This window comes from Gracilinanus agilis, chromosome 4 (assembly GCF_016433145.1).
Source record: "Gracilinanus agilis isolate LMUSP501 chromosome 4, AgileGrace, whole genome shotgun sequence".
Classification (NCBI taxonomy): Eukaryota; Metazoa; Chordata; class Mammalia; order Didelphimorphia; family Didelphidae; genus Gracilinanus; species Gracilinanus agilis.
Genome location: NC_058133.1, coordinates 239,821,335 through 239,837,102, shown reverse-complemented (window position 1 = coordinate 239,837,102; position 15,768 = coordinate 239,821,335). Strand labels below are relative to the sequence as shown.

Sequence of the window (15,768 nt, the reverse complement as noted above, 5' to 3'; positions counted from 1 at the left end):
CAATTTAGGAGATATGGATGAATATCTACAAAAACATAAATTGCCTAGATTAACAGCAGAAGAAATAGAATGCCTAAATAATCCCATATCAGAAATAGAAATTGAACAAGCCATCAAAGAACTCCCTAAGAAAAAAATCACCAGGACCTGATGGATTCACAAGTGAATTCTATCAGACATTCAAAGAGCAACTAATCCCAATACTATACAAATTATTTGATATGATAAGCAAAGAAAGAGTCCTACCAAATTCCTTTTATGACACAAATATGGTACTGATCCCAAAGTCAGGCAGACCAAAAACAGAGAAAGAAAACTATAGACCAATCTCTCTAATGAACATAGATGCAAAAATCTTAAATAGAGTATTAGCAAAGGGACTCCAGCAAGTAATTAAGAAGATCATCCACCATGATCAGGTGGGATTTATACCAGGAATGCAAGGCTGGTTCAACATTAGGAAAACCATCCACATTATTGACGATATCAAAAATCTATCAAACAAAAATCACATGATTATCTCAATAGATGCTGAAAAAGCCTTTGACAAAACACAGCACCCATTCCTATTGAAAACACTGAAAAGTATAGGAATAGAAGGACCTTTCCTAAAAATAATAAATAGTATATACCTAAAACCATCCACCAGCATCATTTGCAATGGGGATAAATTAGAAGCATTACCAATAAGATCAGGAGTGAAACAAGGATGCCCATTATCTCCTCTATTATTTAAAAATTGTACTAGAAACACTAGCAGTAGCAATTAGAGAAGAAAAAGAAATTGAGTGTATTAAAATAGGCAATGAGGAGACTAAGCTATCACTCTTTGCAGATGATATGATGGTCTACTTAAAAAATTCTAGAGAATCAACTAAGAAGCTTGTAGAAATAACCAACACCTTTAGCAAAGTTGCAGGATACAAAATAAATGCACATAAATCATCAGCATTTCTATATATTTCCAACACATCACAGCAGCAAGAAGTAGAAAGAGAAACACCATTTAAAATCACCCTAGATAATATAAAATACTTAGGAATCTATCTACCTAAACAAATACAGGAATTATAGAAAACAACTACAAAACACTTTCCAAACAATTAAAACTAGATCTAAATAATTGGAAAAACATTTATTACTCATCGGTAGGATGAGCTAACATAATAAAAATGACCATTCTACCCAAATTAATTTACCTATTTAGCGCCATACCTATCAAATTACCAAAAAACTTCTTTACTGAATTAGGAAAAACTATAACAAAATTCATGTGGAATAACAAATGATTAAGAATATCAAGGGAAATATTGAAAAAAAATGTGAAGGAAGGTGGCCTAGCAGTACCAGATATTAAACTATACTATAAAGCAGCAGGTATTAAAGAGGTGTAGTACTGGCTAAGAGATAGGGGGGAGGATCAGTGGAGTAGACTTGGGGTAAGTGATGTCAGCAAGACAGTATATGATAAACCCAAAGAGCCCAATTTTGGGGACAAAAATCCACTGACAAAAACTGCTGGGAAATTTGGAAAACAATATGGGAGAGATTAGGTTTAGATCAACATCTCACACCTTACACCAAGATAAATTCAGAATGGGTGAATGACTTGAATATAAAGAGGGAAACTCTAAATAAGTTAAGTGAACACAGAATAGTATACTTGTCAGATCTCTGGGAAAGGAAAGATTTTAAAACCAAGCAAGAGTTAGAGAAAATTACAAATGTAAATTAAATGGTTTTGATTATATTAAGATAAAAAGCTTTTGTACAAACAAAAACAATGTAGCCAAGATTAGAAGAGAAACAACAAATTTGGAAAAAAATATTTATAATAAAATACTCTGACAACAGTCTAATTACTCAAATATACAAGGAGTTATATTGATTGTATAAAAAATAAAGCCATTCCGCAATTGATAAATGGGCAAGAGAAATGAATAGGCAATTTTCAGATAAAGAAATCAAAACTATCAATAAGCACATGAGAAAGTGCTCTAAATCTCTAATAATTAGAGAAATGCAAATCAAAACAACTCTGAGGTATCACCTCACACCTAATAGAATGGTTAAAATGAGAGAAGGGTAGAGTAATGAATGTTGGAGAGGATGTGGCAAAATTGGAACATTAATGCACTGCTGGTGGAGTTGTGAACTGATCCAACCATTCTGGATGGCAATTTGGAACTATGCTCAAAGGGATATAAAAGAATGCCTGCCCTTTGATCCAGCCATACCACTGTTGGGTTTGTACTCCAAACAGATCATAGATAAACAGACTTGGACAAAAATATTTATAGCCATACTTTTTGTGGTGGCAAAAAACTGGAAAAGGAGGGTATGCCCTTCAATTGGGGAATGGCTGAACAAATTGTGGTATATGCTGGTGATGGAATACTATTGTGCTAAAAGGAATAATAAACTGGAGGAATTCCATGTGAACTGGAAAGACCTCCAGGAATTGATGGCAGAGTGAAAGGAGCAGAGCCAGAAGAACATTGTACACAGAGACTGATATACTGTGGTAAAATAGAATGTAATGGACTTCTGAACTAGCAGCAATGCAATGACCCAGCACAATTCTTGGGGACTTATGGTAAAGAGTGCTACCCACATTCAGAGGAAGAACTGCAGGAGAGCAAAAACAGAAGAAAATCAACAGCTTGAATACATGGGTTGATGAGGACATGATTGGAGATCAATACTACCACACCAATGCAACTATCAACAATTTGGAAATAGGTCTTGATTAATGACACATGTTAAAACCAGTAGAAATGCATATTGGCCAGGGGAGAGGGGAGGTCAGGAGGTTAAAAGGAATGTAAGGGCATAAATCATGTAACCATGTTAACTTTTCTAAAATATAATTAATAAATGTTAAAAAAAACAGAACTGGCTAAATAGAAAAAGAGTCACAAAAATACTGAAGTAAATAACATCTTAAAAAACAGAACTGGCTAAATGGAAAAAGAGGCAAAAAAAGTTCACTCAAAAAAACTCTTAACATTTTTAAAACAGAATCAGATAAGTGGAAGCTAATGACTCCATAAGACATCAAGAAATATAAGAAAAATCAAAATAATGCAAAAATAGGAAAAAGTGTTAAATATCTCACTGGACAAAACTAACTTGGAAAATAGATCAAGTAGATATAATTTTAAAAATATTGGACTAAGGAGCAGCTAAGTGACTCAGTAGATTCAGAGCCAGGTCTGGAGAGGCTGGATCCTGGTTCCAAATGCAGCCTTAGACACTTCCTAATTGTGAGAATCTGGTCAAGTCACTTAACCTCAGTTGCCTAGCCTTTACCACTCTTTTGCCTTGGAACCAATACTTAATATTGATGCAAGATAGAAGGTAAAGTTTTTTTAAAAAAAGAATTATTGGACTAACTGAAAATCATGTTCAAAAAAAGAGCCTATATATCACATTTCAAGAAATTATCCAGGAAAACTGCCTTAATATACTAAATCCACTGATATAATGAATAAAATGATCATTTCCTTAAACAGATCATAAAATGAAAATTCCCAGGAATATTATAGTCAAATTTCAGAGGTTCCAGGTCAGAAAAAGAAAATACTTCAAGTAGACAGAAAGAAATCAATCAAATACCATAGAATAAGAGTTAGGGGTCACACATGATTTAGCAGCTATCATAATACAGAAGTGGAGGACTTGGAATATGATATTCTGGAAGGAAAAGGAAGAATCACCAGTCCAGCAAAACTAAGTATAATCCTTCAGAAGAAAAATTTTATATTTAATGAAATAGCGGACTGTCAAGCTTTCCTGACAAAAAGACCAGAGCAGAAGAGAATATCTGACTTTCAAATGCAAGATTCTAGAAAAGCGTAAAAAAGTAAACCTTGAAGAAAAATCATAAGGGGCTTAATCATAAGGTTAACATGTTTACTTACCTTTCTATATGGGAAGTTCATTCATGTATTTGCTAAGAACTTTTTAATTATTAGGGTGGTTAGAAGGAGGTTACATAGAAAGAAAATGGGGGAGTGAGTTGATTATGTTGGGATGATGTAAAAAAATAGAATAAGAAAGAGGGATACTGTAGAGATAGGGGAAAGAAGAGGAAGAATAGGGAAAATTATCTCACATAAAAGAGGATACAAGAAAGATCCTTTACCATGGAGAGGAAAATAGTGTGTGTGTGGTGTGTCTGTGTGTGTGGGGAAGCAATGCTTGGATCTCACTCACATCTAACTAGATTCAAAGAAGGGAAAACACACACACATACACACACATGTGCATGCACACACACAGACACACAGACAAGCATATTTGTTGTTGTTAAGTCATTTTTCATCATATCTGACTCTTTGTGATTCTATTTGTGATTTTCTTTCTTTTTTTTTAATTAAAAAAAAACTCTTACCTTACATATGAGAATCAATACTATATATTGGTTGCAAAGTAGAAGAGTGGTAAGGATTAGGCAATTGGGGTTAAGTGACTTGTCCAGGGTCACAGAGTTAGGAAATGTCTGAGGTCACATTTGAACCCATGACCTCCCATCTCTGGGGTTGGCTCTTAATCCACAGAGCCACCTGGTTGTCCCCCATTTAGGGTTTCCTAGCAAAGATACTGGTTGGCATTAAAAATCTCTAATTAAATGCCAAAATAGAAATCCTTTAAAAAAATCAATGAAGAGATTAATAAAATGGAAAGTAAAAAAAATCATCTGGAAGAATTAAAGTTAAAGAATGTCAGGAAAATGAATTAAAAAAATATTAAGGAAAGCAGCCTAACAGTCCCATATGTGAAAGTATAAATGACAATATTTGGGAACATACTGGATATATGTGGTGAGCAAATGAGAAGTTGAGGATGATTCCAAGGTTGTGGCATTATGTGCCAGGGAGAATAGTGTCCTTGACAGAAATAAGAAGCTCAGAAACAGGGTAGGTTTGGGGAAAAGATGATTTTTAGTGTGTTGAGTTTGAGGAGCAGAGGTATGGGATCTAGTTTAAGATGTTTGCTCTACAGCTGGTGATATGCAAGTAAAACCTGATTTCTCCCTAATAAATTCTTTGCAAAATCATATGAAAAGAAATACCACTAGCATTGCATGCCATTTTCTCTTAGCTCATTCTCTGAGAAATAAAACAAATGAAATTAATCTTCTTTTTATCACAAAATATCATTTATCCTTGGTTAAATGGCCAGTGAAAAACTCATTTATTGAGATTCTCACTTAACACAAAATTTTTGGTGTCATTTAAGTTGCTCTCCATTAATATTCACAAAAATTCAAGTTATAAATACTTGTTTTCAAAGGAAAAGTATAACTGCCCAAGAGAGTAAATTACATGCATGGATCTCTGACACAGCTGCTGGGTTTGTTGGGTTTATAAAATATTGGGTTACCTGGTTTCTGTATGCTATGAACCTAACCTGTTCCACTGATCAACTTTTCTATTTAATCAGTACTAAATTATTTTTGATAATTATTACTCTAGGATATAGTTGAATATTTTGTCCTTCTAAAGCCTGATCATCCTCACTTTTTTCATTATTTCCTTTGAGAGTCTTGACCTTCAGATGAATTTTGTTATTTTTTTCTATCTAAATAAAGTAATCTTTCAGTAGTTTTATTGGAATAGCACTGGATAAGTAAATTAATTTAGGTATTATTTTATTGTCATAACTGTCATTATTTTATTGACATGGCCTACCCATGAGTAATTACTATTTCCTCAGTTAATAAGGTCTCTTTTATATGTTTAAAGAATATTTTGTGGTAGTATTCATGTAGTTCCTATACATGAATTGGTATAGACTCCCAAGTATTTTATTCATTTTGTGATTATTTTAAATGGAATTCTCTTCGTGGCTTTTCCTGATGAATTTTATCATTTACAGAAATGGTGATGACTTATTTTATATCCTGCAATGGCTAATATTTTTTCAATTAATTTTTAATTGACTCTCTAGGGTTCTTAAAAACATCATCTATAAAAGACAATACTTTTATTTCCTCTTTGTCAATGCTTATTCCCTTGGTTTCTTTACCTTGTCTTATGTTTAGAGCTATTATTTCTAGCATTATAATTAAAGATAATGGTGATATGATATAATTTAAATAGTAATGCTGATAGACATCTTGGCTTTCCCATTGACTTTACTGAAAAAGCAACTGAATTATTGTCATTATCAAAAATACTAACTTTTCATTTTAGATAGATCTTACTTATGTCTTGAAAAGATACATTTATTTCTATTGTTTCTACTTAAAAAATACAAATGTATTACTTATATCATTTTACCTGGTGCCTCAGGGGAGGGAGGAGGAAAGGGAAGGAGAGAACATGGATTGGAAAATGTCATGAAATGATTATTAAATATTTTATCTACATGTAATTGGGAAAATAAAAGAAAAAAGAAAAAACTACATGTCTTTTCAAGTGTTCTTTTTTGCATCTACACATTTTACTTTTTTTTTGCTTTACATTTTTTGTGTGTCCAGCAAAAAAAAAATGTATACTCAATACATTACTCAATAATCTCTACTGGTTCCTTGTTATTTTTCAGAATCAAATATAAATTCCTCTATTAAAAGCTTTTCACAATCATAAATCATCCTATTTTATACTGTTATTGTACATAATTCCCATCCTCATAAACAATGGTCAGTCAATAAACAATAAACAAACCAGGATGATGACATTTCCTGTGGAAAAGAGGGGCCATTTCTCAAAAAAATACCAAGGAGATAGAATCATCATGAATTACATTATACATTTTTCTTTTTTAAAAGATATTTTATTTTCCAATTATGTGCAATTACAATTTTCTACATATGTCCAAATTGCCTTGCTCCCTTCTTTCTCTTACCATTTCTAGAGATGGTAAGCAATTTGATATAGAGTATACCTACATTATCATGCAAAACCTATTTCCATATTGTTCAGTGTTGTAAGAGAATATTCACATAAAATCAAAACACTCAAGTAAAAACTGAAATAATCTAAAGTGAAAAATAGTATGTTTTCATCTGTATTCTGAGATCTATGTAATTGAGAAAATAATGTGAACCAAAAAAATAAATAATGTGGGCATGGTCATGAACATCTATAATCTTTATTAATCAGGGAGTCTGAAGCTGGTAGATCTCTTGGATATGGAAGTTGTGAGCTTTAGTAATCTAAATCTGGCATTAATATGGTGAGCCCTGTGGTGTGAAGGAGCACCAGCTGCCTAAGGAAGAGCAAACTGGTCCAGGTAAGAAATGGAATAGTCCAATACTTTTATTCTTATCAGAGTAGGATCAAGGTTGTGAGTAGCTTCTATACTTTCAACCTAGAAGAGATAGGGGAAATTTAACATATGTTGATTTTCTCTCAAACACTCTAACCATTTGATTCTTCAACCTAATCACTTCTTGTGACCTTTATCCATTTCAGCTACATCCAAAGATGATCATATGCTTGAACTTGCCATTAACCACAAATATACTACTGCCATATTCATAAATTCTGAAATCTCATCTGACTACATTCTACTTGCTTTCCATCTCTCTCTTTGTGCCTTCCCTTACATACCCTACTCTTCATTCATAATGACTATCAATTTCTTGACCCTCAGTTTTCTCATAGGTTCTTTCCCTCACATTCTTTCCTTTTGCTGACCCAATTAAACTCTCTACTATTCTCTTCTCTCCAGTCCTTAGTCCTCTTATTTCTGATTATACTCTGCCAAGTTCATTTCTACTATCCACTGTCTTAACTTATAAACATGTACTGCTGAACAAAAAAGGAGAAAATCATGAAACTATTCCTTCTGATTGGGTCCCCTACAAATTTATGTTATGCAACCTCAACTAGGCCCTCATTGCTGCTAGGCAATCCTAATATACCTCCCTCATCACTTCACTACCCAGAGGCCATTCCAAACATGTTCATCCCTCCTCAAATCTTTCATTTCTCTCCTCTTAACCTTTAGGCTGAGAACTGTGCTTCCCATTTTGCAAAAAATAATTGAATTAATTCACCCTGGCTCCCTCTTTTCTCCTTTTCCACAATGTAGATTGTCTTTTCCCTCACTTCTTTCTTGAATGAAGTTGCCTATTAAGTACCATGGCAAACCAGTTTACTTCCTCAAGTCATTCCATTCCATCCCTTCCCCTTCAACAGATTGCCCCCTCTGTTACCTCTACTCTATCACTTATTTTCTTTCAGTCTCTTTGTCTTTTAGATCATTCCCTGCTGTCTTCAAATATCCCCATATCTCTCTGATCCTAAAAGAAACACTCATTTGATCATTCATCCCTCCTATCACACTATATCTCTTCTTTTTAAAAAAAATTAGAATATTTTTCCATGGTTACATGATTAATGATTTCCCCCCCTCATCTGTCCTCCCTCCTCCTGGAGCTGACAAGCAATTCCACTGGGTTATACATGTATCATTGTTCAAAATCTATTTCCATGTTATTTGTATTTACAGTAGAATGATCCAGGAAAAAGAAAGAGGCAAAAGGCAGTCCCTCCCCTCAAGTGATTCACAATCTTAAAACAAACAAGCAAACAAATATGTACACTCTCTATAGTGGAAAAATAGGAAAGTCAAAGGCACTAGAATTAAAAGATGTTGGAAAGGGCTTCCTAAAGTGAATGGTTTTTCTGTTTCTTTTAAATTATATTTATTTATTTTATTTTTATTTTATGCAGATAGAATTTTTCAAAATTGCTTTCTGACATTTCATGATCCATGTCTTCTCCCTAACTTCCTCCCCTTGCTCCCCAAACAAGGCAGGTATTATGATATAGGTTATACAGGTGCTATCATGGAACACACATTTCCATGTTTATTATGTTGAAAAAGAAAATACACATTGTTTATTCAAGAAAAAACTCATGAAGGAAATAAAATGAAAAACGGCATGCTTCAATCTGGATTTAAACTGTCAATTCTTTCATTAGTGGTGAAAAGACTTTTTCATCACGAGTCCTTTCGAGCTTTACATTGCTGATTCTAGTTTAAGTCATTCACAGTTGATGATTGTATGTTGTTGCTATTACTGCATACATTCTTCTGGTTCTCCTCACTTCACTTTGCATCACTTCATATGTTTTTCCAGTGTTTGTGTCTGTGTTTGATTATGTTTGTCATTTCTTATGGCACAACAGTATTCCATTACAGTCATATAGCACAACTTGTTTAGGTATTCCTCAATTGATGGACATTCCTTCAGTTTCCAGTTCTTTCCTGCCACAAAAAGCTACTATAAATATTTTTATACAATTTGGTCCTTTTCCCCTATCTTTGATCTCTTAGGAATACTGATCTAGTAGTGTATTGCTGAGTCAAGGATTTTATGGTCCTTTTGGCATGGTTACAAATTGCTTTTCAGAATGGTTAGAAATTGCTCTTTTAGTTAGAACTTAAAAGAAGATAGGGAAGCAAATGGAGACAAAAAGGAACAGTGTTCCAGGGAGGGAAAACAGCCAGAGAAAATGACCAGAGCTGAAATATGAAGTGTCTTGTTTGTGGAATACCCAGGCCAGTTTCATTGGATGAAAGAGTATGTGTTGAGGAGTAAGTTATAAAGAGTTTGGAAAGGTAGAAGGAGGCTAGCTTCCTTGAAATGATGAAAAGTAGAAGGAGGCTAGCTACCTTGAAATGATGAAGTATTTTCTATTTGATTAGGAAGCTACTGAGTAGAGAGGTGACATGGTCAGACCTGTACCTTAGGAATGTCACTTCAGTGGCTGAATTAAAATAAGAATAGATTTGAGGCAGGAAGACTCAACAGAAAGCCATTACAATGTTCCATATGTAAGGTGATGAAGGCCTATAGTGATAATATTGTAAGAGAGAAGGGGATATTTTTTGGAGATGTTACAAAGGATACAACAACAAGAAATCAAATGACCTCAGCAACAATTGGAGTTAAAAGATGAGAGATAGTGAGGCATCAAGAATTGCAGTAGGTTGTGAACCTGAAAGACTAGAATGGTTTACCTTCTACAGTACAGCAGAGAGGTAGTGTTGGGAAGGAAAGATCATGAATTCATGTTGAGTTTAAGATGTCTAATAAATATACAGTTTTAGATACTGGAAAGGCAGTTTGGAAATATAAGAGTAGAAATCAGCACAAAGATTGAGGCAGGATAAATAGATTTGAGAATCATCAGTATAGATGTGCTCATTAAATCCATAAGAACATATGGGATCACCAAATAAATCGGTATAGAAGAGCAAAAGAAGGGGATCCAGAACAGAATCTTGTGGGACACCTATGGTTAGAGGGTATAAACTACATGGGAATCCAGCCAAGGAGATTGAAAAGAAGTTGTTAGGTAGGTGGGAGAGCCAAGATAGAAGACAGTATCAAAGGTCATGAAGAATGAGGACTGAGAAAATGCCATGGGTTTGACAATTAAGAAATCATTTATAACTTTGAAGACGATATTTTGCATAGAATGATGAAGTCAGAAGCCAGATTAAAAAGGGTTAAGAGTAAGAAGAGAAAATATGGAAGCATCTATTGTAGATAGGCTTTTCAAGGAGTTTGACTACAAATGGAAGAGGAAGTATAGGCTTCCAGAGGTGGAGTCAAGATGGAAGAGTAACAAAAATCCTCTCTGACCAAGAATAAAATATCATCACAAAACAAATACAGGAGTGAAAAAACCAACAAAGAGAAAAAGGGAAACAACATTTTAAAAAAAACCCAAAAGATAGGCAGAGACCATCTGAGGATTGAAGTGAGAGGGGAGCAGAGCCAGCAGGAGGCATAGTAGTGAGTGAAGAGCAAGCCAAGACCAAACCACAATTATATCTCTCCATGTCTGCTTTTACACGTACCAAACTTCAGCCCAAGCTTACATTCAGAATCTGAGCACCTGCATGGACAAATAGTAGTCTAAGCCAACTCACACCCCTTTAAATTTCAAACATGTGGAGAAGTATGGAGTCTTATCCCAGGACAATCTAGGTTGGAGGGGGCTGATCCATGTGGGCCCAGAGTGAAGCCAAGAATCCCAGTCTGGGTTTGGGATGAAGATATAATCCACATTTTGGGGTGGGACACAGTTCTCAGGGGGAGCCCCCCAGATCTTTTTGCTCAAAACTAAGAGTGAAACTCCAGGAAAGGGCAATCAAGAGTGTGTCTGATGCAGAGCACTGTTTGGGTTATACTCCAAAGAGATCATAAGGAAAAAGACTTGCACAAAAATATTTATAGCCGCACACTTTGTGTTGGCAAAAAATTGGAAAATAAGGGAATGTAAATACTTAATAAATTCCTTCTGAGAGAGAGAGGGAAGGAGAGGATAATTGTCTATAAAATTTACTTACTTTTCTAACAACGTAAGCATTTCTCCATACTTTTGGAACACCTCTTTACTTTCAGTGGACTCCATACAGCTAGTAACGATGGAAAACAGAAAGAAACAATATAGGATTAATGAAGTTGAAATAATGTCTACAAAACACAATACCTTCAAAAAGGTTAGCAGAGTAAATAATTGCTTTATTTATTAATGGATTTCAAAAATGTTCCAAGTAAGTTAGCTCCTCATCTGTATATCCAGATGACCACTAGAGATGTTTTGTAGTTTAGTGGTGGCTCTGATGTTTCTAAGTTAATAGTTTACTCTAATTGCAGTTCCCAACAGAAACCCTAAGCAGGGAAGCAAGCCCATGCCTCAGACTAAAATACTCATTCCACTAGAAAATTTAGTTGTGCAGACTTCAATAGGCCTACCAATGAACAAATCCATAAAGAAAAGTTGTAAATATATAGCACTTTAAAGTTTGCTATAGCATTTCATTTAAGACAACCCATGCCAGGTAAGTTTACAAGTATTATTCCCCATTTTATAGATGAAGAAACTGAAGTTCATGAAAAGTTAAAAGATTTACTCATCTAAGTATCTCAGCTGGTCTTTGAATCAGGTCTCTTTTCTCTTTACTCTAAGCACAAGTGCTCTTGTGTGATAATTTTTTAAATATATTGTTTGATGTTAAAGCTATAAGTGACAGAATTCCAATATGGAGTCCTAATGAACATAAACATATAAGCTATGATAGAGAGCCTATGCTTTTCTTCTTTATTTAAAACTTTTATTTTTTAAAAACATTTTTCCATGTTTACATAATTCATTTTCTTTTCTTCCCTGCTCCCAGAGCTGACAAGCAATTCCATTGGGTTGTACAAATGTTATCACTTGATACCTATTTCCATAATACACATTTTTGCACTAGAACAATCTTTTAAAGCCAAAATCCCAAATCATATACCCATATAAACAAGTGATAAGTGATGTCATATGTTTTTCTTTTGTGTTTCTACTCTCATAGTCTTTTCTCTCAATGTGGATAGCATTATTTCTCTCAGGAACTTTTTATCACTCCCCAGTTCCTCCTCCCTTCAATTGCTCCACGCCCCTACACTTCCCTTGTCTTTTTACTTCCCTGTAGGATAAGATAGAATTCTATGCCCCATGGAGTATACTCATTTTTCCCTCTCTGAACCAGTTACAAAGAGAGTTAAGTTTAAGCATTCCCCATCACCACTTTTATCCTCTCCTTTCTATTGGTTTTTTTTACCTCTTTATGTTATATAATTTATCCCATTCTTTCTCTCCCTCCCTTTTCTCTTAGTGAATCCTCTCTTTCAGCCCTGGATTGATTTTTACAAGTCATTCATATGCATACACATATCATGCATACATAGTGTTCCATGTCATCACATTTACATATATATCATATGATCATATATCATCATTTACATCATATTATCATAATTAGCTTACTTTTCCACCCTCTTTCTCAGTAAATTCCTTCTATCTTCTCTACTACTGAGAGTAATTTTTGAGAATTGTAGAAATCCTCTTTCCATGTAGACCTAATAGACATTTTTACATTAATGAGTCCTTTAAATTTTCTCTTTCTTATTTATCTTTCTGGGCTTCTCTTGTGTCTTGTATTTGACCTTCGAATTTTTTGCTTAGGTCTGGTTTATTTCTCAGGAATGCTTGGAAATCTTATTGATTGACCATTTTTTTTCCACTGAATAGGTGACTCTTGTAGGATCAGGGAAACTGTAGAAGACAATGTAGTTTCCTTAATCCCAGGTCTTTGGAGAGACACAAGCAGGCTTGACTGGAAGGGAGAGGCAGGAACCCGAGGAGTTCTCCTTCACCTTCCCCCTCCCACTAAGCAGTTGGAGTCAATTAACAGTTTGGTAATGGTGGACAATCTGGCTTGAAAACTTCTGGGCCTAGATGGTAAGTGGGGAAAGGCTAAACTCCTTATGATGATATCTTTCTCTGAATTATTTCCTCACAGGATAGAATTGGCAAAGCTTGCTGTCTTAAAAGCTCACTGGCTCAGAGATTAGGATTAACTTCAGGGACACTAATAAGATGAATTTGAATTATGGAGGTTGTGAGTATATCCCCAAAATATCTATATCCAGACACTATTCCTAGTTGATAAGGGTTTAATGATATCAGGAAATGGGAAGGAGGAATAAGGCTTAGGGTTGATAGATAAGGAGAAAACTACCTAAACAATTAAACAACCCCTCCCCCCAAAAGGGGAAATGTACCTTGAATCTAACAATTCTGATCTGTTCTCTAACCCTATAAATATTCTTCTTCTAAACCTAGAAAGCTAAACTAAGGTAAACAGTGATCTTATTGAAAGGTACTCTAACCAAAGTAAAACAGGTTTGGCTGTCAGAGACTCAATGGCTTAGCTCAGAGCCACACAGCTTGCAGAGACAGCACCCAGATCAGGATCAAGACCCAAGATCCACAACCCTGCAAGCCAGGTGACCTGCCTTTTTATACCAGGACTCCAACTTCCTCTAACTGCCCCCTCTCTCAGAGCTCTGGGGGGCACTATGGAATTCTGTGCTGCAGCCTGAAACCCTCTCAGCAATATGAATCCCACACTCTGGAAATCTTTCATCTTTCCGAATATCATATTCCATGCTTCCAATCCTTTAATGTAGAGGCTGCTAGGTCCTGAGTGATCCTGATTTTAGCTCCATGATATCTGAATGTTTTCTTTCTGGCTGCTTGAAGTACTTTTACCTTGACTTGGTGGTTCTTGAATTTAACTATTAAAGATTCCTGGAAGTTGTCAATTGAGGATTACTTTCTGTAGGTGATCTGTGAATTATTTCAATTTCACTTTTATTTTCTTGTTCAAGGATCTCTGAACAGTTATCTTTGATAATTTCTTGTAATATGATATTCAAGATTATTTCTTCATTATTGTTTTCAGGTAATCCAATAACTCTCAGATTGTCTCTCCTAGATCTATTAAGTCGTTTTTTCAATAAGATATTTCATGTTTTCCTCTGTTTTTTTTTCATTCCTTTGATTCTGCTTTATTGTTTCTTGATTTCTGATGAAATCATTGGTTTCTAGATGGTCAATTCTGTTTTTCTTCTGTCAGCTTTTGGTTCTTCTTTTTCAAGTGGTTCATTTCTTTTTGCCTCAATTTTATATCTTCTTGCATCACTTTCATTTCTCTTCCTCACTTTTCCTCTACCTCTAATAACTGGGTTTTGAAGTCTTTTTTGATCTCTTCCAGATGCTGTGTCCAATTCATATTTTTCGTTTGGACTTCAGGTGTGTTTCCTTTGATTTCACTGTGCCTTTCTGTATCTGCACCTTGCTCTTTATCTTCATAAAAAGTCTTTAGTTAGGTGCTTTTTTGAATTTTTGCTTATTTTTCCTATCTAATTAAAGGTACGCTCTGTTTTCTTGGAAGTTGGGGTACCCTCTTAAATTTCAGTTCTTCCTTGATGTCATTTTTGGCTTATTTTCTGGGTTGTTACTAGTTTACCAGATGGTCTGAGGGCTGAGAGCTGTGAAAGCTTAAAGAGTTTCCTCAGGCTTGGGTGCAAGCTTTTGATCTCAGTCTGAACTTGATCAGGCCAGGTGCTGATCAGAGTCTAGCCCCAGGTTTAGGCTCATGGTTTTGGTTTCAAGGAGCTCTTGATTCAATCAGGCACACCCTTGATTGCCCTGTTATGGAGCTTTACCCTTAGTTTTGGACAAAAAGATCCCAGGGAGGCTCTCGCTGAGAACTATGTCCTCACCCCAAACTGTTGACTATGTCCTCACCCCAAGCCCAGACTGGGATTCCTAGCTTCACTCGGAGCCCATGGGAATTGACCTCCTTGAGGCCAGATTGTCTTGGGCTGGGACTCCAGACTTCTCCACAGGTTTGCAATTTTAAGGGGTGTTAGTTGGTTTTGGACCTCTTTTTGCCCCACAATATCTCATGGTCTGACTTAGCTTAGACTTAAGTTTGGAACCTTTTTTTGAAGGTTGTTTCCCTCTGTCTCTTTGGTTCTTTCACTCCTGTATTCATTTTGTGGTGATATTTTACTCTTGATCAGAGAGGATGTTCATGGTGAAAAAGTGAGCTGCTGCCCTCGTTACTCCTCCATCTTGGTTCCACCTCTGGAAGTGTCTTTCATAATCTTTAAAATATTATTGACATGGATTAGCAATCACATATAATTACTTCATAACTTGAAGATGTAGTTTATCTGGTGTTTTAAAAAGGGAGAGGGTTTTGTGAATGAGATTGAATTGGGCCAGTATCAGTAGGTTGACTGTGGGCTAACAGACCCAGTCCAGGCAAAGCCTGTCCTGAAGTAATACACACAGACCATTAAGACAGTAAATAAAAGTTGATTTAATTAAAAGGGAAAGGTTAGGAGGAATTTGGGTAACACTAATGTTTATGTCTCTAACTAAAACCCCAGATCTAAAG

General features: G+C 35.2%; 1 protein-coding gene across 1 annotated transcript in view; it reads right to left on the bottom strand.

Moving 5' to 3' along the window:
• DNAH9 (dynein axonemal heavy chain 9) overlaps positions 1-15,768 on the bottom strand; it is an 858,849-nt gene that overhangs the window by 694,823 nt on the left and 148,258 nt on the right. The window contains exon 11 of the mRNA XM_044675179.1: positions 11,323-11,391. Coding sequence (XP_044531114.1) covers positions 11,323-11,391 — 69 coding nt within the window. The remainder of the gene's footprint in view (positions 1-11,322; positions 11,392-15,768) is intronic.